The sequence below is a fragment of the Sparus aurata genome, chromosome 4, assembly GCF_900880675.1.
Source record: "Sparus aurata chromosome 4, fSpaAur1.1, whole genome shotgun sequence".
Taxonomy (NCBI): domain Eukaryota; kingdom Metazoa; phylum Chordata; class Actinopteri; order Spariformes; family Sparidae; genus Sparus; species Sparus aurata.
The window spans coordinates 5,079,055-5,106,055 of NC_044190.1; the positions used below are offsets into that span (position 1 = coordinate 5,079,055).

At 38.9% G+C, this 27,001-nt stretch overlaps 1 protein-coding gene across 1 annotated transcript in view; it reads right to left on the reverse strand.

Moving 5' to 3' along the window:
• Positions 1 to 27,001, reverse strand: part of tmc3 (transmembrane channel like 3) — a 52,784-nt gene that overhangs the window by 12,324 nt on the left and 13,459 nt on the right. Inside the window, exons 4-16 of the mRNA XM_030413638.1 lie at positions 24,534 to 24,615; positions 24,017 to 24,123; positions 20,720 to 20,818; positions 18,875 to 19,017; positions 17,576 to 17,723; positions 17,231 to 17,274; positions 15,626 to 15,773; positions 13,777 to 13,886; positions 13,604 to 13,682; positions 10,228 to 10,482; positions 9,081 to 9,209; positions 2,187 to 2,254; positions 1,649 to 1,777 (exon numbers count right to left, since the gene is read on the reverse strand). Of these exons, the coding sequence (XP_030269498.1) occupies positions 1,649 to 1,777; positions 2,187 to 2,254; positions 9,081 to 9,209; positions 10,228 to 10,482; positions 13,604 to 13,682; positions 13,777 to 13,886; positions 15,626 to 15,773; positions 17,231 to 17,274; positions 17,576 to 17,723; positions 18,875 to 19,017; positions 20,720 to 20,818; positions 24,017 to 24,123; positions 24,534 to 24,615 (1,541 nt within the window). The remainder of the gene's footprint in view (positions 1 to 1,648; positions 1,778 to 2,186; positions 2,255 to 9,080; positions 9,210 to 10,227; positions 10,483 to 13,603; positions 13,683 to 13,776; positions 13,887 to 15,625; positions 15,774 to 17,230; positions 17,275 to 17,575; positions 17,724 to 18,874; positions 19,018 to 20,719; positions 20,819 to 24,016; positions 24,124 to 24,533; positions 24,616 to 27,001) is intronic.

Here is a 27,001-nt window from a genome sequence, read left to right on the forward strand (position 1 = left end):
TTTGTGCAAGCAGCTACATACCGTTTGTTGACATCCGTGTCGTAGACCAAAATAGTCGATCCGTCGAGCGTGCGCTTACTCCCTCACTGGCAGTGATGGAAACTTGAATTTTGCCTCTCACCCCAAAAGGTATGCAACATCAGCAGACACCTTACGTTTTCGGTACTGGCTAGTCAAGGGTAGCTTGAGCGATAAAGCTGCATGTTGAAATCAACTGAAGTTCTCCTTTAAGTTTAGCTTTCAGTTTTGTGTGAAGGAGAGCACATGGCTGGAGCTGCAGACAATTCTCATCTTTCTCTGTGTTGTGGAAGGATTTTATTTTGTCTTTGAAGCCACAGAAGGCTATATCCGTAAGATTTTATGCTTTATAAGTTTGGTGAACATTGGTTGTGTATTACAATCTTTTTTATGTTGTACACACTGTAATAATTCATCCATGTACATATAAGAGGCAGATTTGCACAGCTGTTAAGTTGTTAACCATGTAGCTCAGATATTGTTATGATTCATGTTGTTACATTCATTTTGAAGTGTTCTACTACACTCTTTCAATGTTGTCTGTACTTACCTCAGTCATTGTGATTGTGAGTCTGTTTGTATGGCTGCATTTTAAAAACCTGCATTTTTGGATATTTTGTATTGCAGTTTCACAGCTGAGTTATGTTCCTCAGTAAAGGTCAGAGACAACGCAACCTGTCTGGTCTGTGAGTCTTTTCTGGGCATACTTTGTTTGGGCTAGCTAGATAAACTACTTCCGCACGAAGAGGGAGGCCAGCATACTTGTCCTCACAATCTGCATAAATAGCTGCACTGCTGTAGGTATTCACTCAAAATTAACTATTTACACTGTTAGATCATATCACCTTGGGTGTGGTGCTTGTGGTTTTATTTTTTTCTTTACAATATTTAGCATTGACCATACATTACCACTTGTGAAAGTCAAGCTGCAAACACTCCCATTTTTAGGTGGTGCAGCTTATTTAAGGGCCAACAACACTAAACCCCTTCAATGATGCTTGAACAAAATCCATGTTATCTCCAACAGAGTGATTGTCAGTGTTGCACATATCAAATGTCAAATGTCTCAGCACTCTGTAAAGTAACTATGAGTAGGGGGGCATAAAAGTGTCTTCCTTACGATCAGCAACGTGTCAGTATCAATCTCTCTCTGCCTCCTTCATTTAATGGCTCATGTGAAATCTTCTCTCAACTGTATAGTGGACTGCCTTTGTGTGTGTGTGTGTGTGTGTGTAGACACACACATCACATCTGGGAAGGACTGATAAGGACTGAGAGCAGCACTGACAGCCTCGTTACATAAATCAGAGTGGGCTGAGCGCCTTGGGCCTGTCTATATATGTGTATGTATACGAAGATGCATGTACTGTACTTCAGGACAACACACTGATTTGTCCCCATCACAGAAAATGGGGATGAGAAAAATAACCTGTAAGCACCGTCGATAATGTGTAATCAGAGCAGTGTGCTGATGCAACGTCATCATTATCAAACAGAGGATCACATGCACACACCGTGCACAGCTCAGTGATGAAGATGGAGTATGTGATGCAAGAGCAAATACAGACATAAAATCATGTCCTTTTGTTCTGATAGTGTGTGTGTGTGTGTGTGTGTGTGTGTGTCAGACCTGGAGGCTCTGAACACCTGCTGATGGGGAACATTACAGGTGAGGACGGCCCAGCTCCTCAGATACATCAAACCAATCAGCTTCAACACGTTGAAGGCAGGAAGACAGGGGGAGAAAAATGCTCCCATCCTGTAGAAGAGACAGAGAAAAGTCCGCAACACACACAGACACAGTCACAGTCACACACACACACACACACACACACACAACACACACACAGTCACTGAGGTCACGGCCCATATAAAAGACATTACAGTGGCTCACGGTTTCACTTCATTATGTTCATCGCTGCAAGGCGACATTTCTGGAATGAGTTGAGGAAATACAGTCAGGACTGCTGTGGAGGTGTAATGGAGATGTTATAGAGGGCCATATTCCTCTAAACAGGGTCATAGAGACTGGTCAGCACTGGCCAGACTATTAACTCTGAATTACATCCTCTATTACACTCACAGTGGCATGGTCAAGGTGATACACTGGAATTACAAAGATATCCTCAGTGTTTCATTTCTGTCAGTTATATTAGAGTAATACTCACCAGATCATTCCTTGGTTATAAATCAGATGCAGGACATTCTCTGCTATCTTAAATTCTCCATATTCAGGCTGAGAAGAGACAGACAAATCAATTGGTGTGGTGTTCTGTAGTTAGTTTTCTCTCTAAATGTCAAATTAAGTTTTAACAGGCAGTTTTTTTCTGGAGTCTTGTGCAAATATGTTAACACTGCCCCTCCTCCTTCTTGCAGGCATACAAAAAGAATAGGTGCTTATTATGACTGCCATCAAATCCAGTCCCAAACTGGGCCATGTTGTCTGCTGCCACCCAAACCAAGGCCATTCCATTCTGTGACACCGACCTTGTTGATAATGAAGACAACAGAAAGAGAAAACAAGTTTCTCCTGCCCCTGCTGGTAAAACTGTTGAGGCCAGTGAGTAAAAGTTTGCTCCCTGAACTGGCATCAGAACTTCCAAAAAAACAAGGAGTAATACGATTCAAGGTGGTAGATCATCACAACTTCAATCATGAATACCTATCTGCAATCACATGGGAAGTTCCAACAGGTGGAGGTTCCAAATAACATTTACATACATCCACAAAGGCTCATTACACATAACTATCCAAATTATGCAGAGGATGACCAAATGTACCCTGCTCTGACTACAGTCCTATAGATACAGGACAGTGAACAACAACAATGATTGGATGTGCCTGAACTTTCTTCAGACAAAGACAAACTACAACCCTGATTCCTATGGGGCACAGCTCGTAAAGTTGCGCATGCTAAAATAAACAGCAACTTTTTGCCAAATGTATCTACGGAGCCCCAGACATGACATGGTCAAAAAAAAATTAAATTGTGGCCACAATATAGCTATAGCGTGCGCACGAAATACTACTTCGTGGCCACGAAGTGGGTATAATGTGCGCACAAAATACTAATTAATGATATTAATATAATTCCTGGACAACTGGGTAAGCAAATCGAGTGCACCTTCTCTAGAAACCAAAATAGCCTACGTGATAGATAGATAGATAGATAGATAGATAGATAGATAGATAGATAGATAGATAGATACTTTATTTATCCTGAGGGAAATTCAAGTGTCCAGTAGCATACAAAATACAAAACATACATTAGACATACATTAAACACACATTAAACTAAAATTAAAAACCCTAACCTTAAGAATAGAATTAAAAATAGAATAAAAGATCAAATGTAAACACAAGCCCTTTTGTCTCTGTATCTTAAATGGATGGTCCTGTTCTGCCATGATTATCTTTAACCCAAATTGGCTTCTTCCTCCAGCATAGTGGGCCTGATAGCCCCCTAACCTCTTGACCTGGCAGATCTTCTCCTCTCCACAGAGTTGGAGAATGTTGTTTTCTTGCTATAAACAGATCACCAGAGACCTTCTTTTAATAATTTACAACGACTAAGCACATTGGGTCTTCCCCCCCCCCCCCCCCCCCCCCCCAAAAGAAGATTAACTCCTTTCCCTTGTTGGTTGGGGTAAAGATGACCCATTCCCCCCCCCTCAAGGGTCAAACTGTTTTAGGATCCTGTGTGTGACATTCCAGTCCACACCAGTCTCCATCCGAGTTCCTCTTTGTGTGTAATACTTTTGTTATTTACCAGTAAAATGTCTCTGACATGTTTTGTTATGATAGAACTAGAAGGAATATGTATAAGTCCTTGGTTCTACTGTATATTCAAGTGTTTTATGCCTTAATCATGTTTTAATTCTTTTTGAATGATAAGTGATCATAATCATGCCACATCTTTTCACAAAGACAAAAATTTGACTTTTAAGATGGTGAAGTTTTTGGGATGTTAAACATGATTTCGAAACATTAAAACAATATTTTAGTTAGATTAAACTTCTGGGAGCCTAAACACAGGACACAGAAGGAGTGACACTGTCAGCTTTTGGTCCGTCTGCTGCAGGTCATAAAAACAGAGAGACATGCTTTGCTCCTCACTTCTGTCTTCTACTTCTGCTCTCCTTTCTTCTTCTCCTTCTTCTTCTCTTCTCTGCTTCTCCTCTTCACTCTTCCACTCCTCTATCTCTTCTCTTCTTTCTTTCCTTTTTATTTTCATTTTTAAAGTAATCTTTATTTTTATTTTTGCACAAGCTCTAAGAAAAGCGAATTGAATCACTACTTTAAGTGCTTTACTTTTATCCAAGTTTTAAGAGAACTAAATTCTTTTCTTTTTGATTTTTGATTTTAATATACTGTTAAAGTATCACCGCCTGAGCCAGAAGAAGTTGAATTAGTTTAAGAATCAGAACTTAAGAACCACCACTTGAAACCACAAAGAAAAAGCCTTTTTCAAGACTATGATCATTTGATGAAGAACGTTGCAGTCATTGTCTGCTTCAGAAGCCTTGCAAGGAGTCTCCAATGAAAGAGACTTTTTGTGCTCCCAGCCGAGACCGACTCTGCCCCCAGCGCACCCAATGTGGAAACCCCGCTGGGCCTTCGGGCCGAGACTTTCTCAACAGAGTACTGGCCTTCCCTTTGGCTATTGGACCGCTGTGCCGTAGTCCAACCCAGAACTCTCAAAGAGACCAAGCTTCAGTACCTCCTGACTCCCAGACAAAACAGGCTGAACGTCTTCATGCAGCTGGATCCACACACGTGAGAACAAGTTGGTGTCTAAAGTTCTGACTTCTGTCTAAGTTCTGACTTCTATCCTATGAACTTAAGAGAACTGAGATTAGGGTCTCGTTAGTATTAAAAATTACTCCCGTAATATTTAATATATAAAAACCCGACCCTGTAACTTTTCCATCTGCCGACGGTCACATGACTTTATTATTTTGCTTATTACAATCTTTACATTCTCTGTTATCTGTTGTTGTTCGTCTAAAATTGTCATTTCATTTATTTTACCTATTAAGTCAATAAACATATATAATTGTTTGTCTTTGTCTGGATCTTAGTTTTAATGTGGAGAACCAATGGATACGTGCAAAGAAGTCACTGCTTCAGAATATGAGGCTGAATAAATTGATTTGGAATTGATTTGAACTGTTCAAGCCAAACTTGTACAGTTGGATTTTGAATAATGTCCTTCAGATTATTCAAAATAGTTAGACAACGAAGGTGGTGCCCCATTTACGAGTGTCTTATTAATCGCCAGTGATTAATTACCCTACTTATCAAGAAGTGTGTGTCCTACAAGTAGCTGCAGTAAACAGTGCAAATTGGTTGACAATGCAAACGAAAGTGAAACAGTGCAAATAGAGGTAGAAATTGTCCATTATCTATTATCTATTGTCCTCCCTGACTTTACTGAGAGCTGTTATACAGTCTGATGGCAAGGGGGACGAAAGAGTTTTTGAGTCTGTTGGTGGAGCTGGACTGACTCAAAAACTCTTTCGTCCTGAATGTGAGTGTCTTTTCTTATTCTGTTCTAGTCAATATCTTGTTATCCCGCATTTAGGCAGTGCCTGAAGTAGGCCTATAATATAGTGAACTTTTAAACATCTGTGATTTCACTGAAGGACAAATGTCCAGAGAACACTACAGACACCTTCAGTAGTTCAGTCAGAGCAACAACAACCTGCAAATCAATATATACACTAGATTCTGATCACTGATAGGCTATAGGTTCCCTTGGCAACGCAATACATTTAGTGAGCGCTACTGTAAATGCACGGCTGCGTTCAGTGGCATCATTAAACGCATTATTCCCTCAGCTGAGAGTCTGACACACATGATGCTACTTTCAAAGGAGAGGATCAGTGAAAGGCACTGCCTAAATGCGGGATAACAAGATACTGACTAGAACAGAATAAGATAAGACACTCACCTTAAGGACATCACGTAGGCTATTGCAGTTTGCAGAGAAGGTGCACTCAATTTGCTTACCCAGCTGTCCAGGAATTATATTAATATTATTAATTTGTATTTCGTGTGCACATTATACCGACTTCGTGGCCACAAAGTAGTATTTCGTGCGCACGTTATACTTATTTCATGGCCACGAATTAGTATTTTGTGCACACGTTATAGCTATATTGAGGCCACAATTTAATATTTTTTTTGACCATGTCATGTCTGGGGCTCCGTATATATCAACAAACCATGTTAAAAACCTAAATTTTTTAATGTTACTTTTGACCAGATTTACAGCAGTATTTGTGAACTTTTTGATATTAACTTCTCTTGTAAAAAATTAAATGTCAGTGCTAAATCTAAATAAAAAAAATCTAAATCTAAATAAAAAATCTAAAAAAAAAAATCTAAATCTAAATTGTTAAATGTTAGTCTGAATCTAAATGTTAAATCTAAATGTTAAATCTAAATATGAATGTTAAATCTAAATATTGAATAATAAGTGTTAAAGTGTCTCTCCTTATTAAGCAGCCTGTGTGTCCTTATTTTCCAGTCTATCTACGAGGTTCAAAGATTTCTTGTGGTTGAAAGTCTCCAGGTGGTGTTGTTTGGCTTGCCCCTGGATTTTCCCCCTTAGCGCCCCTTGAATCTCACAGTGAAAGGTGTCCAGTGAAAACCACTTATCTCCAAAACATCAACAGCCATGTTTGCAGCTTTGTGTAAATGCATTTTTCAGATGATTCAGGGCGTTTTAATAGTTTTTTTGGCTGAAGAAACAAGAGAATTGTCTCAACTCAAAGGAGCACTCCCTCCCATATTTATCTAAAAATTACACTTGTCCAAAGCAACTTACAGTAATTCATACATATGCCTATGGTGGTAGCTGCCATGCAAGGTGCCGACCAGCACATCAGGAGCAGTTTGGCATTCAACATCTTGCCCAAGGACCCTTCACCATGCAGACCAGGGGAATCGAAACAGCGGCCTTTCGATAGCAAAACACTGGCTTGACCCCCTGAGCTACAGCCGCCCCAGCTTTACAAATAGCTAAGACTTTGGGGAATAATTGCCTTGGTAGAAAAAGATGGAAGGCTAAATGTTAGCGGTCAACTCTGTCTCTGAAAACCAAAAACCTAATCTTGGACTCAGGTTGTCCGTAGAGATCTGCTATTTAAAACTTTTATATTCTGCACAGTCTTTGACTGAACATCATAATAACAGTCATGGTGAAAAGTTTCCATCCACTTGTAAAGAGCGTGTATATCACAGCTTCAGTTCAGTTCAGTGATTTCTGCTGCACATGTTTCTGTGATCCACTTTGTCACAAAAACATTCATGAAGTTTGGTTCAGTAATGAATTTATTATAGGTCTGAAAATGTGACGAAATCTGCTGGATCATAAATATACATACAGTAGTTCTAATATTTGGTTATTTGGACATTTTCACCTCAGCTGGTCCTTTTGATAGCCATCCATAAGCTTCTGGTAGTCCTCTGGCACATCTGGAATGAGGGCTTCTTTCAACACGGCAGCCTCTCAGCTCATGTTGATGCAAAACACACTGACTGTGGACACTGACAGCTGTCTTCCAGCAGCTTCTCATTCATTGCAGATTGGCTTTGTGGTGTTTTTGGTTGACTCTTGACCATCCTTTTTTCTCTCAGCAGCAGGTTTCTACCTAATCATAAGCAGTGACATAACTGTGCCATACACATTATACTTACAAAGAGTTGTTTGTACAGTTGATCTATGGTACCTGTAACTGATTTTGAAATTGCTTCAAGTGACTTGACTCCCGACCTGATCAAATCACTGTGCTCTTTCACATCAATGCTGATCTCCTTAGACTTTCTCATTGTAGTATTTGTGGCTGAGTCTAATGGCTGTATCAAACGAGCCCTATTAAAATGAGCCCAGAAAAGTCATTAGCTGTCACTCTGTAGCGTGACCTCTTTACTACTTCTAAGAACATTTGATTCACACAACATGGTTTAATCACCAAACTGATCATTCAAGTTACTGTATGTATATACAGTATTTGATCCAGCAGATTTGGTCACATTTTCAGAAGACCTTTAATTCATTATTGAACCAAACTTCATTAATGTCTTGTGACAAATTAGTATGTGCGCCACTGTTATTCTTGTAAACGTATGTAAACTTTTGACCTTGACTTTATCGTGCTGTCCTATGCCTTTTTAATTTCCTTTGAAAATTTGTTCCATTCTTTTGATTTGAATTAGCATGTTTTTATGTTGTTTTTATGAATTATGTAAAGCAAGCATTAATTTATCTAAATATGTGCAATACAAATAACTTCCCTCGCCACAAAGAAAAGTGTGACCACATTTTGTAGGAACTCAAGAATACTAGAGGTTAAAGGTTTTTCAAATTATGCAATGAGTGCCACAGATGAAATTAATTTAGTTCCATGCACTGGAAGTAAAATTCTCAGTACCTCTGCAAATAAAACCACAACTCATACAATATCTGTATAAGGAGACACCATGAGTAAAGTGATTTATTCTTTTGAGATTTGAGTGAACTGACCCATGGACAATAGTTTCTGAATGCTAGTAGCAATGGTTCTTTGAGTTGGACAAACATGCATCTACGTGAGCAAGCGGAACAGAAGCCATTCGCAAGCTCCTGCCAATGGCTTCTTTCTATTCCACTGATCCACAGGTGGCTATAACATGCCAAGGAAAACAGCAGTGCAGCAGTAAAAGGCATGGAAGAAGAACATTTCTAGCAAGGAACATTTTTTCTAGACAATGCTGGTTTCAAAGTTATCAAAAAAAAACATCAGATCTGTAACAGTTTTATTGGTAGAGATTTAGATGAATTCTATATTCATCTCATATTTGTCTGTCAAGGCTACAGTCAGATACTGATTAGCTTAGCACAGACTGGAAGTAAGTCTCGCCCTGTCCAGAGATAACTTAGTATGTCTCACTTCATGATAAATACCGTAGCGAAAAAAATAAGAATTTGGGAGGTATGTGCTGAGCCATTAACAGTAACAGCTCAAAGCAACACAAAGTTTTAACAACACAAACACACAATCTTGTGTTCAACTTACAAACTTGCTCTCTAGATCCCAGCAGCAACAATCACTCAGGTACCGAACCACCAAACCTCTGATGAAGTCAATGAGCAGGATGCTGGCCACTGTGAAGATCATGTCGATGATGGACAGCTTCAGCATCTCCTGGAGACACACATACACAGTTCATTCACTTACTCAGCACTCACAGAAGGCTGAAACCTGCTCGCCAATGTCTCAGTGATGTCTCGAGGTCAGTGTGTAAGCACTTAGCACATTAGGGACTTGCATGGAGAGAAGGCATTGCCAGTACAATGCACATGCCTGTTAAAGCTGATTCAGAACGCTACTGCTCGAGAATAGAATAGGATAGATTTCAAAATCTGGCTGTTGGTTTATAAAGCCCTTAATGGTTTCGGGCCAAAATACATTTCCGATTTGCTGCCATCTTATGAACAATCCAGACCACGGAGATCGTCAGGTACCAGTCTGCTTTCAGTCCCTAGAGTCAAAACTAAACATGGAGCAGCAGCATTCAGTTAGTATGCGCCACATATCTAGAACAAGCTCGCTGTAAATTGCAGGTCTGCTCCAACTCTTACCTCTTTTGAATCAAGACTTAAAACATTTCTTTTTGCTTTTCACTGAAGCAATTTCAAGTCTTTGAACTGCATTGTGACTCTTATTCTACAGTCTTGTCCCTTTTTAAAGCTTTTCTATTTTAGCCTACTTGTTTTAATGTTTGTTTCTTAATGCTTTTACTTGTTAATTTAAATTACATTTTTATGTCTTTTAATGTAATTTGTGTGTGCCTGTAAAGCACTTTGATTTGCCTTGTGTCTGAATTGTGCTACACAAATAAACTTGCCTTGCCTTGCCTAAATGCTGTAAAGCTACTGAAACACAATTTTGACCATAAGGAGACCCAGTGAAATCAGAAGTATAATAACCTATATCTGTTCTGCTCCCATACTGTATACTATATACAGCATAAACACAATCTGACATTTTCATTTCTAAATTGCGTGACTTTTAGATATTTTGAATCTTATACATGTAATCTCTGTCCGAACAATCACAAGAAGATGTGTGACTTTTTTCACATTTTATACTGGACCTACTTAGAAAGCTACAAGAAGTATGCAATGTGACTATGAAATGTACAGTAGTCAGAAGAGAGGACCTGTCCAACGTAGGTCTCCCAGCATTGGTCCTGCTGAGAGCGGGTGTTCTTTTCAAACAGAGCTGTCTGGTTGGAGATGGTCCCTGAGCCGCTCCTACTAATATTCATGACCATGGGAATGGTCGCTATGGTAGTGTTGCGATGCTCAGAGACAGAGATGTCAGAAACCATGGTGGAGAGACTGTCTACCTCCGGCTGAGAGATGGTGGCCAGGAAGGAGCTGGAGTCAGACCAGTTCCCTGGATTCACCAGGATCTGGAAGACAAAGAGACGGGTCCATTAATCACTGCTGTGCTACTCTCATATGGGCAACTAATAATGAATCACTACTTTATAATGCAAAAGGAATGGTTCAACAAGAGTCTGTTCACTGTTTGCTCAGTGCAGGCTAAGGCTCGTTTTGCCTGATTTAGCATAAAGTGAGAGGGAACCAGCAAGCCTAGCTCGCTCCAGTCTCCTTTAATTGAGCCCCAACAATAATGTGACATAAGTATTTCTGTTAAACATAAAATTTGTCAATAAGACAAGTTTTAGAGATGTTGGTACTTTTGTATTTGAACTTTGGACCAAGCTATGCTAGCAGTTCCCCCTTGCTTGTCGTTAAGCTAAGCTAAGCTAAGCTAACATGATTAACATGACACCAGCTCTGTATTAAACCATGCAGATGTGAGATTGATATTTATTCATGGATTCACTTATTCTGGAACTGAAGTAAGATGGTTGCAGTTGAGCAATCAACACATTTAGATTTTTATAAGGTCTGTAGCGCCACATTATGTAATAATGACCCATCATGCAATAACATGATACATTTTCAATTCATTATGTAATAATGTCGCATTTTGTAATAATCTGCCACATTTTGTGATAAAATTCTTGAACACAATATGTAATACACTTTTGCCACAAGTTCTTACATATTGCTTCAGTAATTACAAAATGCAGGTCAATAATTTGGTGCATTATGTAATAAACCACCAAAATGAATGTCTTAATTAGAAAAAAAAAACATTATACCATCAGAACGACATTGACTTTAAGCATACTAGCATGAATCGTAAATATGAATTAATTTTAAAAACTAGTAGGATGTTTCATTGGTCAGATCTAAATCAAATATAACTGAATTTATAGAGAATGTGTTTGAAAGCTCAAAGAGACAAAAACTGCACTAAATGATAGTTACTGGCACGAACATTATCAGTGCACTGAAATGTTGGAAGACATACACACATGCAATCTGGATTATGTTATGCAAATAGTATATGTGATAGATGCAGACAAAACATGAACAACAGAAACAGAAAATGAAACAAATTTTGCCCTTTATCTGTAGTTATAGCCTATGAGCTTTCAAACACATTCTCTGTGAATTCAGTTATATTTGATGAAACATCCTACTAGTTTTTAAATTAATATATATTTATGATTCATGCTGGTATGCTTAAAGTACATGTTGTTCTGATGGTATGTTTTTTCTTAGTAATTAAGACATCCATTTTGGTGGTTTATTACATAATGCACCAAATTATTACATTGTCTTGATAAAAAAGTGCAATGCCTGCATTTTGTAATTACTGACGCAATATGTAAGAACTTATTACAAAATGCAGCAAAGTTTATTACATATTGCATTCAAGAATTTACTACAAAATGTGGCAGATTATTACAAAATGCGTCGTTATTAAATAATGAATTGAAATGAATTACATTATTATATAATGGGGCGTTATTAGATAATGTGTCGCTACAAGGTTAATAATAGCAGTACTAATCAATTGTCAGTTCTCTTTTTACCCCAACTACCTGCTACCTACCTCCAGCTACCTCACCGACGGATCGCAGTATGTCAGGCTGAAGGACATCAAGTCTGACACTGTGATCAGCAGCTTAGGAGCTCCGCAGGGGACTGTGCTGTCCCCCCTCCTCTTCACTCTGTACACAGCGGACTTCTGCTACAACTCTGATACGTGTCACATCCAGAAGTTCGCAGATGACACGGCCATCATGGGGTGTATCAGAGATGATGAAGAGGAGGAATACAGGAGCCTGGTGAGGAACTTTGTTGTCTGGTGCCACACAAACAACCTGCAGCTCAACACCTCAAAGACTAAAGGACTGGTCATTGACTTTGGGAGGGACAGACCCAGACCTAGACCAGTTCTGTTAGGAGCAGAGGAGGTGGAGGTCATGGAGACCTACAAATATCTTGGGCTGTGGGCAACAAGCTGGACTGGACGAGCAACACCAAGCAGCTGTATAAGAAGGCTCAGAGCAGGATGTAGTTCCTGAGGAGGCTGCGGTCCTTCAACATCTGCAGGAAGCTCCTGCGGCTGTTCTATCAGTCTGTGGTCGCCAGCGTTCTCTCCTACACTGTGGTGTGCTGGGGTAGGAACACATCAAAGGCAGACCTCTACAGGTTGGAGAAGCTGGTCAGGCAGGCCGGCTCTGTGGTCGGCATGGCCAACCACCCTCTGCACACTGTCATCAGCAGCCGTAGGAGCCGGTTCAGCGACAGGCTGCTCCTTCCAAAGAGCCAGACAAATAGACTGAAAAACTCCTTTGTCCCCCGTGCCATCAAACTGTTCAACTCCTCACGAGGGAGGAGGAGGGCGAACACAGAGAGACTGAGGGACAGGGAGGAGAGGTCTGCCCAACTAAAACTATAGACATGCTGGACTGTTCATGAAAAACCATATATATATGTATATATGTATATATATATATATATATATATATATATATATATATATTTATATATGTATATATATATATATATATATATATATATATATATATATATATATATATTTATATATTTATATATTTATGTATAATATATTGTATTTGGTTTTCTGTCTTTATATGGGTGTCGGGTACCTTGGTGTCTCTTCTTTCTTGATCCTCTATATGTGTGTAACAGTGCTGTGTGTGACATGGAGCTTCATTCTCCTTGAGGAAACCTCCCAAAAGGATGAATAAAGTTGTCTAAGTCTAAGTCTAACTGTAAACAAGTAAACTGTACTTCTGTAAATGTTGAACCAGAAGCATTTACTTTAAAGCTGCTAATATTGTGCCATGCAGAAGAAATTCTTTACAGAGATGTCAGATAATTATCACAAGTTACTAGGCCATTATCAGAGATGATGTGATGTTTTCAAGCACCATTTTAAAGTATGGGTGCGCTGGCACAAGTTTCCAATACAGAACTGTGTAGGTGTAGGTATGTGTAGGTGCAGGGGCGACATCTCCAGATCTTAGGCATGCAGACTAAAAGTAGAATGATCTTATCATAACTGAAAGGTACGAGCTACAAAAATGAGGCCCAGGTGATGGAAAGAATCAAATAAAAACAAATGCATGTTTCTATACTCACAGCAGAGCTCATACTGTTGACCTTATCAAGGAGGGCAATAATGAGGCTGTAGAGATTCCCCAGGTATAAAACAAGCACCCTGCAAACACATAAATACATGATCAATGTTAGTGTGCAGTAACAACTCTGATGTACTGTATAGGCATTAGGCAGCAGTTTGAGTGATGAGGTACCTGGCCAGCTGGAAGCGCAGTGAGGTTCGTGGGTGGTACATCTCGAGCTGAGCCACCAGCTCGAAGGCAGACGGAGCAATCATGGTGATGAGAGAAACCACCACACTAACCTGGAAAGAGCAAGGACATGAACGTCACTCACGTCAAGGGTCCTCCTTGTAAGAAAAAAAGGTTGAAACCTCCGTCTCTCCTTTATCAGCGAAGATGTGAGCACTTTTTAAAAAAAATTAAATTAAATGTTGACTAAATTGTTGGCAGTAGAGTCAGTCCTCACTATGTGTGACAAGAACATAGACACATTTAAACTCAGATTTTTAAATTGAGTTTTTGAGTGGAGATAGCAGTCTCAAAGGATAACAAATATGAGAATCAGTTGGCGAATGTAAAATAATACACAAGACCTGTGGAGATTTGTTCATCTGAATATTTCACTCTGTAGTTATCATATAGGTTTACTGTGTTGAGACCAGCAGAGATAGAATATACATTATTGTCATTAAAGGTGCTAGCTGCAAGAAAAGTTTATTTTTCTCATTCCCATCTCCTCAAAAAACATGTGTTGGTAGGGTGGCTGACCCGTCCTACAGTCAGCTTTAAGTGTAATTGTGTCCTAAGTGTATACAATCACTTTCATAAACCAGCTCACACTGTGAATCTTCCTAGTGTATAAAAATACAGTCGTTGTAATGTTCTGACCAGCTTTGTCCTCCCTCCACACACTCCAAAGACAACATGGAGAAGCTTTTAGGCTTATAATGAGTTGTTATGAATGTGCTCAAAACCAAAGCTGACATTTTAGCCTAATTCACCATATAGAGCCTGAGCATTCAGAGGACCCACCAGCCTCTCCTTACACCACCAGCAGTGACTTCATCACATTTGTGTCAGTTATACTTATAATTAGTTTTTCCTGCAAAAAAAAAATCCAAATATACTGATATTGATATTGTTAGTAGTGGCTAAATCAATAAAACTTCAACAACTCTAAAATAGCTATCATTGTCTTTTTTTTTATATACTTTTGGCGATATGCACCTGAAACATTTTGATGTCATAAGTTGTATATGTCCATGAGGACATTCTGATCTCCAACGGTGACTGCAGCATTAATTTAGCTATTTATTAATTTAGTAGGTGATGCTCCTCATGTTGTGTTTTGGCTCACACCTCCTGTAGTTGTTTCTGTCCTGTCATTCTGTGTGATTGCCCTGATTGGTTTCACCTGTCCCTGTTTACCTTCCTGTTTATCTAGTCAATGTGTTTTCCTCTCTGAGTAGTCAATAGTTTTGTGTTTGCTCCTCATCTCTTATCTGCATTTGTTGCCTGTATTCCCTGCTTTTGTAAAATTATCATTAGGTCTTGAATTTCCTCCTGTGTTTCTTATTATTTTTAACATTCTTATCCCTTGTCATTATTTTGGTAATTTATTCACTCATTTATGTATTGTGTTTGAAGCACATCGAACTTTGTTTTAAAAAGTGCTCTATAATTAACATATTTAAAAAAAATATATTTTCATTCAATATTTTGGCTTACTATAACTTATATGGCCATATATAGTCTTACATTTATAAAGAAACTTGTGTTTTATATTCAAAGTTAAATCGGCCCGACAGAGGTGGATCGTTTTAATCTATACAATTTACAAACGATATTTGGATCCAGCACTAAAGTCAGAAGGCTGAGTGGATGAAATGATCGCTGACAGATAGAAGCTGACATTCAACATCTCGCACTGCATCAGTGTCGGGTCTCCACTTTCATTGATTCCTTAGAACTGTATTGTATGTTAGATAATCTGATTAAACTATTGATGATGATGATGATGATGTCTGCTCCACTCTGCTACCTCATTCTTCTCCCACAGCGTCAGCTCCGGCTTCTCCTGCTCTAGTTTCTGAGAGCGGTCCACCACAAAGTAGATGATGTAGATGCTGCCGGCCAGAGACAGCAGCACCAGGATGTTGGCTAAAATACGCAGACTGATCAGAACTGCCCTAAAGAAGAGTACATACACACAGAAACACGTTCATCAGCTAGAAAGCAAAGATTTTCTCTATATATGCATTGTATCCAAAACATTAGATAACGGCAGCTGAAACTAGTCCAGGCATTCAGCTTGAGTCTGCCGCTCCATTCACATGACACACTGCAGCAGTCCAACACACTCTTTACTGGCTCTGCTGCCAGGCCTGCTGCCACCTTTACTGATCACATAACCAGCATCCACCCCCACCTCCAATCAGCTTTGGAGTTTAACCAAGTACATTTACGTACAATTTTGAGGTACTTGTACTGAACTTGAGTATTTCCATGTTTCTGTTCCTTCATACATCCATTCCACTATATTTTGGAGGCAAATGTGGTACTTTTTTACTCAATACATATTCAATAACTTTAGTTACTAGGTATTTTTCAGATTATGTTGCATCGAAGCCAAATGAGTGCAATGCAAATGATTTTTTCAACAATCAGATTCAAATACAAAACAAAAAAAACACACTCCAATAATCATCAAAATGTACGGAAGAGGATCAGGGCCACATGTGAATTTTTTTTTTAGTTCTGACTTTAAAGTCAGAATTCAGAGATTAAAGTCAGAATTCTGAGAAAAAAGTCAGAATTCTGACTTTATTCTCAGGATTCTACAGGATCTCTAAAAAAAAAATCACATGTGGCCCTGATCCTCTTCCGTAAAAATGCTAACGATCAGATGAGACAATTGGCCAGGCCAGTGCACAGTATATGGTATATTCAGACATGTAAATATATGCAAGTTTACTTTTACCTGTTCTTTTGTTACTTGAGTAAATTTATTGCTAGAAAATTACTTTTGATGCTCAAGTACATTTAATATCAGATACGTTTACTTGAGTACTCTTTGCATAAGTGACTGACACTTTAACCTTAGTAATATTTGAACAATTCTACTTTACTTTTACTAAAGTATGCCCTCTGACTCTATCCTTTACACCAGGGGGAAGTCATCACTCCCCATTCCCTGAGCTTGATGTGCGAGTGACAAGGTCTGAGCCTTATTGCTGCACAATCTCCACAACAAAAGGTGACTCTGTAATACAGTATAAGAAGGAGAGGTTTAAACCTTAGAGCTTTTTTTCCTCCTGCTCTGACACCCGTACAGTATGTCAGACTGGAGAAGAACCAGTGGGAGATATTGAGGGAGATACAGGGCACTCATCTCATTCTAATCTCTTCTGTCACTTCAGTCATGTCCTTTTTGTGATTTACATTCAGCTTCTGTAACTCATGTCAGGATGAGTGCACATCACTGTGTGTGTATTGATTTCAAATGCAAGGTACAGTAAAATGATTCAAAGGCGAAACAAGCACAGAGGGATATGCAGTCACTACTTGGTTATTTAAGCTGACCTAACAGAGGAAGACAAATCAGGTACATGCACAAAAAACAAGAGACAATAACAAAGACTCTTACAGACTGGTGTCCTTCTTCTTTTCCTGCTCCTCCACAATAGCTTCCTATTAACAAAAATATTATCATTATTGGTATCCAATATTATTATGTGATAAAGAGTGATACACAGTCATTCTCAAAGTTTTCAATTCATAGTATCTGTACATGAAAAAACTTCAATACAGAGACACAAGAGGGGAAAGGAGGTGTCCTTACTGGACAGTCATTAGATAATATATACACAATATATGTTACTGTAAATAGTCATGTAAAGACCAAAGACCAAACTGTTTGTGTGTGTGTGTGTGTGTGTGTGTGTGTGTGTGTGTGTGTGTGTGTGTGTGTGTGTGTGTGTGTGTGTCTGACCCTGATGTTGTTGACGATGGCAGCTCCTTTGCTTTCTGCAGCCTCGGGGTTTCCTATCAGGTAATCCCAGGCACAGAACACCCTCCAGCAGAACGTGAAGTTCTCATCAGAGGCACTGGCCAGACTCAGGCGAGAATTCTTAGCCATTCTGCAGGAGTATTATCATCCAGAGCATATTATCAAACCATATAAAATATTATTGTAGCAACATCATAGAATATTGATGTCAGTCAGTTGGCCAGCCCAACACTTTGGTTCTGAGTGAGATTTTTAAACAGTCTGTGGACAGAATGACACCAACATCAGGATAGACATACATTTGCGGCTTACACAAAAATGATTAATGTTAGGGATGCACCATATGGATTACTGCTTCTCACGGCGGGTACGATAACTGCAGTGACAATTTCACATTTCTCTATTTTGTAAAGAAGTTCTGAATCTGTAGTTTATGCACAGCTGACGGTAATAAAGGCTCAGACAAAGTGAGCAAAGATGGATGATTTGATATTCCTCAGCTCTGATAAGATTTGTTTTGTCACCAAAACTCATAGACCTTTGTCATGAACTTTGTTTGGTATTATCACTTTTCTTTTCTCAGGCTACAGTTTCATTACAAGGAAATAACTGATTATCATCATCATTCTTAAATATATGATTGAGTATGTCGACTTCATTTGAGGGGCTTAAGTGGACATGGTGTGGTCGTATCAACATGTGGTACTGTGAGACACATGGTTGTACCAGCAACTCCTGCCTCATCACTGTCTGCTAGCAACCATACAGCAGCCGGCTAATTTGATCAGCCAATATTGGCCTATCACAGATATATCAGTATCAGCACATAATTATCTTATATAGTGCAGAAAAACATACTTGGTGTTATTTGTAACTATTGAATTTGACCTTTTCAGTGCATTGATGTGTTTTAAGACAACACAGTTTACTGTTGAATGTTATAATATCCTGCCTCTGCTATGTATCTTTATCACAAGTGTTTGAAAACAACATTTGAGGGATCATTGCAAAAAATGTGGTTATCTGCCAATATATCCATATCGAAATGCTTTTCTCCGTGATATCATTATCAGCTTCTGCGCCAAAATTCACATATTGGTCGGGCGCTACCGTCTGCTAACCATCTGGCAGCGCAGGGTCATGTAAAAATGGCAGGTGTTTGTGTGAAATGACACAGTACTGATCGCCCGACCTGGTCAAGTCATCCTCATTGTAACATAACATTAATACATCATCAAATCGTTATCACAACAGTGTCAGTTGTAGTGGTGTAATCATTACTTTCTTAACAAAATGATGAAACTGTAGGCAAAGACAGCCATCCCAACCAGGAAGTAGGCGAGGGGTAGCCGGTACCCTGCACTGCCAATTTTCCTCACCCTGCCATAATAACCATAGAATAACACAGAGTACTGCAGGTAGCCCTGTGGAGATCAAACACACACACACACACACACACACACACACACACACACACACACACACACAGACACACACACACACACACACACACAATACATGTTCACAACAAACTCAAGGAACATGATTACTGTACATGAAAAGAAAACATAATGACAATTAGGGTACAAAAGCTGTGCAGTCTAACACGTAACGAATTAACAGCAAAGCACAGAGAATCATTGTGAATGCTTAAACTCTTTGATGGATCTGCTCTCGGTCCACTTAAACCCAAGTGCCATTAATATGCAGTTGATATAGGTGGCACACAGAGGATGAATTCTTATGTTTACGGTGCCTCCCTGACCTTCCTCCAACACCACTGTCATGTCATGTATTCATATGTGAAGGGCAGACTGCCATCAAAGTGCATGGATTGGATATGACAGCTTCATGAATCCCCAGTGAAGACTGTAATTTGCCACCAAATCAACTCCTACACAATGAATAAATACATGACAACATGGACAGTAATTTGAACAGCTGACAGGTGGTATGGATCCAGAGCACATCTAAAAGAGTTGTACCGCTGCTTGAACAAAAGACTTTCTGAGTTGTTCAGTAAAACTCCGATGCATCGCTTGTCGCTCAGTGAATGAGTTTCTGAGTCTGGTCAGAACAACATGCAATGGACGGCCTTCAAAATCAGAACCAGTTTGAGTTTGACCCTTGTTGTCTTTTATACATTTAGGAGTGTCACAATTTCTGTTTGAAATCAAAAATTGTCTGAAATGAGCCTTCAATTTCCACATTAGAATTCAAATGCTGTATTGATGATTCGATCACTATAGATGATTTATCTCTGCTTGTCTCCTCTGCTCTCTGTCTTTGCCAGAGCCTTAACATCCAAAGAACTTCATGGTGCATTCAGGTGCACATCCTAAACACTGTGATCTACATCGCTTTGTAGGGCACGGAAGGTGTATGTCGACAGGACGTCATGGTGAGCTCATGTGCAACTCATCAATAATGCCATCAGTGCTGAAAACAATTTTAAATTGATAATCAAATGAACTGTGACCTCAAAAGTCTAATTGAATCAGGGGGATGTAGAATCGTGACAACCCTAATAGATATTATGTAAAGAACATCAACTATCTTACCTTAAAAGAACAGCTTTAGATCATCTTAATGTTCCAGTGACTTGTATCAGGGTGAATGTTGTCTGTCTTCTTCTGCCTCCCTATCACTTGTTTCTAAACTATGTATCTTCAGTGCGAGGTTAGGGTCACAGCGGGTTAAAACTGTACAGCAGTACGCCACACAGCACCAACTATTACTGATTTCAGTGAAACCATATCATATGTTATGGAGAAAATATCAACAGTTTCTCTGTGATGAAATTCTACAAATTCTACAAATTACAAATGATTAGAAAATGTTACTTTAATGTTCATTATTAGAACAGGAGCTATTCTTGTGTGATATTTGGCACCTGTGTGTGACTGATAAACTGCTATTAATAAAGAAAAGGTGTTTCAATGTCCTCAGTGAATCCAAATTGGCTCCTTCAGAGTGTTTGCTCACAGGTTAATTTTCTTTAAGCATGGAGTGGTAGTGCCTTGGATTAGAGGTCAGGGAGGCAGTAAAGTAATGTCTGAATAATGGCCCATTGTGTCTGTTAGTGATGTGCTATTGACGGAGCAGTAAAAAGAAAAAGAGGCTTGCCCCAAGAGACCAGATGGTGTCCAAGTCCTGGGCTGAAGCCAGATGCTCCTTGGGGATAGTTTTACTTCTTGTTGTTCCAAACGGAGCTCCCGCCAGCAGCTAGTACACACAAACACACACCAAGTCAATACATTATGATGCGGATACATAAAAAACGTTCATCCACTGTATATACATGAAGAGAAAGAGGACCACAGCAGGTACTTCTGGTGATAAAAAAATCATGTTATTGAATAAGTCTCAGGAAAACAAGAGCTACCAACACCTAAAAACACCCAGCTAAGTTACCAGAATAAAATGTTGGCAGTTAACATATTTAGAAAACCATTTATATGGTGACATTTGTGTCATGTGTACCATATTGACATTAATGTAATATATATCATGTACACATGTCTATGAGCTGACTTTTATGTCAGGAGTTGGGAGGGGGTGGTGCTGGAGTTAAACTGGGCTAGAAGCCTGCCTCGGGACAGTTTCCAGCCATCATGAAAAAAACAGTTATCTCCTCACCCTAACCAGACCATAGTCACAGCACTGTCACAGCATGAAAACTGAGCTGAAAGAAATGTTACCTTTCAACATATCGGTGATTTGCAGAAACGAACACTACCAACATTTATTCTTGCAGTTGTGTTGAATTACCTAACTGACTGTGTGCTTCACAGAACAGTTACATACCACACAACCTGTTTACATTATAAATAAACACACCTGACTATTACAACATGAGACCTGTACTTTACTTCCTATTTAATTTTTTTAGATTTCTATCAGAGCACAGATTAAACAATTGATGTGCATATAATAATAAAGAGCTTGAACTTGTACTTGCTGGGCAGAAGGATGAAACAGCCACGGTACGTATGGTAATTTCTCCTGAAAAGATTAACTGTTGTTTTTGCATTTTTGTGTATAGATTAAACACAGATGATACACAGTGTTAATTAGTTAGGTTTAGAGGTTTAGGGAAAGTTTGGTTAGAGTAGTAAACACTTGGTTATGATTAGTCTTTTCACACAGGACAGAAAATGTCTTGTGTGAAAGACTGATGTTTCATCTACCCAACCATCCACTCCGACCTAAACAAAAAGTTCAGAGGGAGCTCTGCGGACATAACATCTCTCCTTTGCACTTGTCAGACAAGAGTAATAATTACTAAAGCCACTAGAGGGCATTGACACTTGAACTTAAAAATGTGTCCTTTTTTGACCTTTGCTTATATTAATATAAATAAAACCATATTTGACAGTTTTTGTCTGATATAGACACACAGTTATTCAATGAAATGAAATAGTGATGTAGAACTCCTGCCTCTCACTTCTACAGTTTTGTGTTGCCCTAAAAAAGTAGGGAGACTCAAGAAATTAAAAGTGAAGTGTTTCATGTTGGATGATAAAACTCATTAAGCAGAGGCAGAAAAACATAGATGGGATGTGTGAGGGGAGACAGTGGGAGGTTTGTCCCAGCACACGACAGAGGGGTAGAGAGAATTAGGAGACATACAAGGAGAAATAACGTCAGCCGTTGGGAATTATAGGATAAGTCATGTCTGGGGAAATTGCTTATGTCTGCAGGTCACTGAAAAACATAAATCCTGCAGCATTTTCTTCTTTTGTTCGTCTACAGTTAGGTGCTACTACTGGTTGAGCTGCAGCTGCTGGAGAATCACCAGCTACCAGCTTCAAGCTACAAGCTCTGTGAGAATATAACATGCTGTATGAACAGCACACTGACAAAGGAGAAGAAGACAACAGAGTATCTGGGGATTGAATCTACAAAAAACGAAATGAGAGCATTTCACACGATGGTGATTTTATTGAAGTTTATTTGAAATTTAGCCCTCTGAGCTACATTTCAGATTCTTTGTGATTCTTCGTACGTGAATTATAAACCTCACCAATTGTTTATTTTGAAATTGAAAATTGTCCTGAACATGTAAGAGACCCTAAGGAGGATTTACTTATTTAAAGGTGTAATATGTTAGACATTATAGTTGAAATAAAATAATAATAATAATAATAATAATAATAATAATTATAACAATAATAATAATAATAATAATAATAATAATAATATTAACACAATGTGGAAAAATAACAGTTTTGATGCAATGTCCTTTTCTAATGAAGTTAACGTGCCCTGGGCCTGAAAACCTCTTTCTCTCCAACACTCTTGTGCTAGCACCCCTGTACTCCTCTGCTCGTCTGACAAGCTGCATGGCTAACAGAGCTGAAAGGTTAACGGCAGTCATATATGCATAGAATACAGTTAGCAGCAGTGAGCAGTTACTCTGGTGACATGTACCTATTTGTTCAGAGTATAAATTCAACAAGCGGCCAATTAAATAACAATAAATTATTTTTTATCCAAACAAACAATTTGTCATTTTCAAATTCATATCTCTACGTACTTTGACTGTGTTGCTTCCGTGGTTTCCTGTTTTATCTTAAAGTTTTACCCTCATGTGTCGTAATTACATATTTGGTAATTTTCATTTCCTCTCATTGTTTGATTTCCTGCCCTTTCTCTGTGTCCACCTGTGTCTTGTTTGTAATTAGTATAGCATTATACTATAGTAGTATAGAAATTGTGTATAGTCTGTGTGCTCCCTCATGTCTGTGTCAGTTCGTCCTGTTTTGTCCTCCCATGTCAATCACCTTTGTTTTACTTGTCTTTTGTACTTTGCTTTAGCTTTTTGTGTTTCTACTTTGTATCTTGCCATTTTGCAATTATTGGTTTTGATTATTTAGTTTTTGGATTTTCAACCTTTGGTCATTAAAGCTCACTCTTAGTTCCTTTTCCTGCCTACCTTTTCTCTGGTTTTGATGTCCACTTTTGGGTCCAAACTTACCAACCATCTCTTAATCAGACCAGATTCTGTGTCGTACTTAATGTAGAGGTAATTTGATCATGCTCATTATTATTAATAATTCCATACTCATATTATTTCACAATATCCACCAAGCACCAAGCAATGCTATAGGGCACTTTCTGATTATCTCATCTCATCTCATTATCTGCCGCTTTATCCGTGAGGGTCGCAGGCACTTTCTGATTATATCTGATAATAATAATAATTGAGTCACACCATCTTAATACTGTCAGGTAGTTGTTGTTTTTATACTGATGTGTGTGATATATAGAAACTAATTTAAAAAAAAACCTTAACTGTGATTACTCTTTAAAGTAATCACCAACCACACAATGATAAATCACTGTTTAGGCAACTATTCACACATGATTCACATATGATAAGCATACTTGTGTATTAAACAGTGTCAGAGACTTGCTGACCTCTGGCAGGACGATGAAGGCTCCAGTCATGATGGTCAGGACAATGTTGATCCCAAACAACCAGCGGAGGAAGATAAAGTAGGACGCCACACCTGACCCAAAGTGACCTAACAAGACAGAATTTGACTAAGACATTAAGCATGCACCTTACGCACACACAGTTATACATCTGTACATAACCAATATTAAGTTATATAAATTATATATATATGTATATATATGTATATATATAAACAATTTTCATGGCACTTTAATGTATCTTTCTGTGACCCGACAAGGTCTCACCCCATATGAATGAGGCCATCATGCTACAGTTTGTAATGTGTCCAGAACAAAATGCATTTAGGATAAGGTATGTTAATTGTCGGTTAACTGAGAGTAGAGTGGGGCAGGTGCCCTCCACTACATCCTCAGATATGACAGGACAGACATAAAACTAAATGAATGATAGCATATTGGGCGTTATCCAGTAATATAATTACTTGAAGTAATTCTCCTGAGGAAACAGACGACTCACTTTCGATTTTCTTGATCCTCACTTCCCAGGGGATGAACAGAACCATGATGTTGTAAAGCACACGGGAAAGTTTCTTCACCAGCTGCAAGAGGAGAAACATTGAGAAACCTCTGAGTCACTCTGACAGACACACACTGCCACAGCAGGCAGGAATCATAATGTACTGACTGTGGATATATCTGACCATTTAGTGAGGGTTCTAGGTAAAATTCACCTCTGAGAGTTGCTTTTGTAACTATACAAACACTGTTATAACACAACGGCTTTGCTAGTCACTCCAGTAGTATTACATCTCAAGGTGCACACAAAAATAACATTGACTGACTGTACAAAGACTGTGCTGTTAAGGTTAGTCTTCTGGTTATGGTTAAAAGAAACTAACATTGACTGTTTCTTTTGCAATGTTGCAGCAATAAACACCACTTCTGCCTTTGCTGTTGAGACATAACTGTCATCAGAATGCCCAAAGAGAAGAGGTCTGATGAAGTAAATGTAAATCATAGATGTGTTGAAGGTTTGAGCAAACAACCATGCTTTAGTTTTAGAGAGGCCAGTGTTTGGTCTAAAATGGTATCTTCATGTTATTACATTCTTTACAAACTGTAGGTCTTGTGGAGTTTGCATTATTCACAATGTAACTCTGTTGCAGCTGAAACAATGTAAGTGATGATGTGATGAAAAATAAAATCAGGATTATTATTAATCAATTTAAGGTCAGCTGAACCAATGATTCTGATTTTCAATTAACCAGGAGCCAAACTGTAGAATTAATAACTTATCATCAGGCTGCTCACTAAAAGTCAATTTATTCTAATGGAGCCTGAGCAGCCTGAACATTTTAATTAAACTGAGCTATAACAACAGGGCTATAAATTCACTCATGCTGCTATGCCACGGCTGCATAGCTCTCATTCTCTCTGCCTGTCTTCCTCTCTGTTTATGTGTGTATGAAGTACAGACAGACAGATAAAGCAGATGTAGTAATCTACAGTATATGTGTGTTCAGCTTGCAGGAGGAGCAACGCTGTGTTGGAAGGAAAAGGAAATCCACCATGTTTTATTATTCTGGCTCTGATCATTAAGTTTCTGCAGTGCAGTGAAATAACACAAAGCAGCTCTATGCAGCACACAGAATAAATGGAGCAGTGGCTGTACAGTATAAAGCACATATTTCACTGAATCTGCTCACAGTGACACACCAGAGGAAAGAGGATGTCAACTCAGCCAGAGCAGAGTGATTTTTACTTGTTTTAATTTCACATTTCTGTGGCACAATCAACTTCAATCTGTGGCGTTCTGGGAAGCTGGGTTGTTTTTATTACATTTTACTGTCAATAATCTAGTGCTACAGTTCAATAGGGCAAAAGAGTTATATTAAAGACATCACCTTGAAATTAACCCTTAACCCTTGTGTCTTGGCCCACCCTTAAAGGGGCATTTCCACCATGCTTAAAGGGTAACTCCTTTAACTTTACATTAAAGTGTGTTTACAGGTCTTGGTAAGCACTACTGCTATTTGGAAAAAAGTTATTTTAAAGTCTCTGTGGCTCCAGGGGAAGCTGCACGTAATCTAATAAATTGTCCCCAGTGATGCCACTGAGTGCATTGTGCACTGCACTCTGTGCTATGTACATTGTGGGTAATGTAGGCAGCAGGTTTTAAAAAGAAGAAGTATGCATGGAATACAAAAAGGTGATATCTTAAAGCACAACGTAACTTAGCCATTAAGTGACATCACTAGAGGACATTTATCAGATGACATGCAACTTCCTCTGGAGCCACAACAGGCTTTACACTGTATTTTAGTGGTACTCTCCAAGCAATAACCACACTATAATATGTTAATTGGTGGTTGCCCTTTAATGGATCTCCAGAAAGGAATCTTTTTGTATATTTCAACTCACTGGACTGAAGGAAGTACTTACTATTCACCCTCTGATTTACTAGTATTCCTATATTTCAATCAGTGGTGGTTAAAGTCAAAAAGCACCCTTGTACGCAACATACACTATATTTCCAAAAGTATTCACTCACCCATCCAAATAATTGAAATCAGGTGTTGCAATCACTTCCATGGCCACAGGTGTATAAAAGCAAGCAGGTAGGCATGCAGACTGTTTCTACAAACATTTGTGAAAGAATGGGTCGCTCTTAGGAGCTCAGTGAATTCCAGCGTGGTACTGTGATAGGATGCCACCTGTGCAACAAGTCCAGTCCTAAAATGTCCTCACTCCTAAATATTCCACAGTCAACTGTCAGTGGTATTATAACAAAGTGGAAGCGATTGGGAACGACAGCAACTCAGCCACGAAGTGGTAGGCCACATAAAATGACAGAGCGGGGTCAGCGGATGCATAGGCGCATAGTGCGCAGAGGGCGCCAACTTTCTGCTGAGTCAATCGCTACAGACCTCCAAACTTCATGTGGCCTTCAGATTAGCTCAAGAACAGTGCGTAGAGAGCTTCACA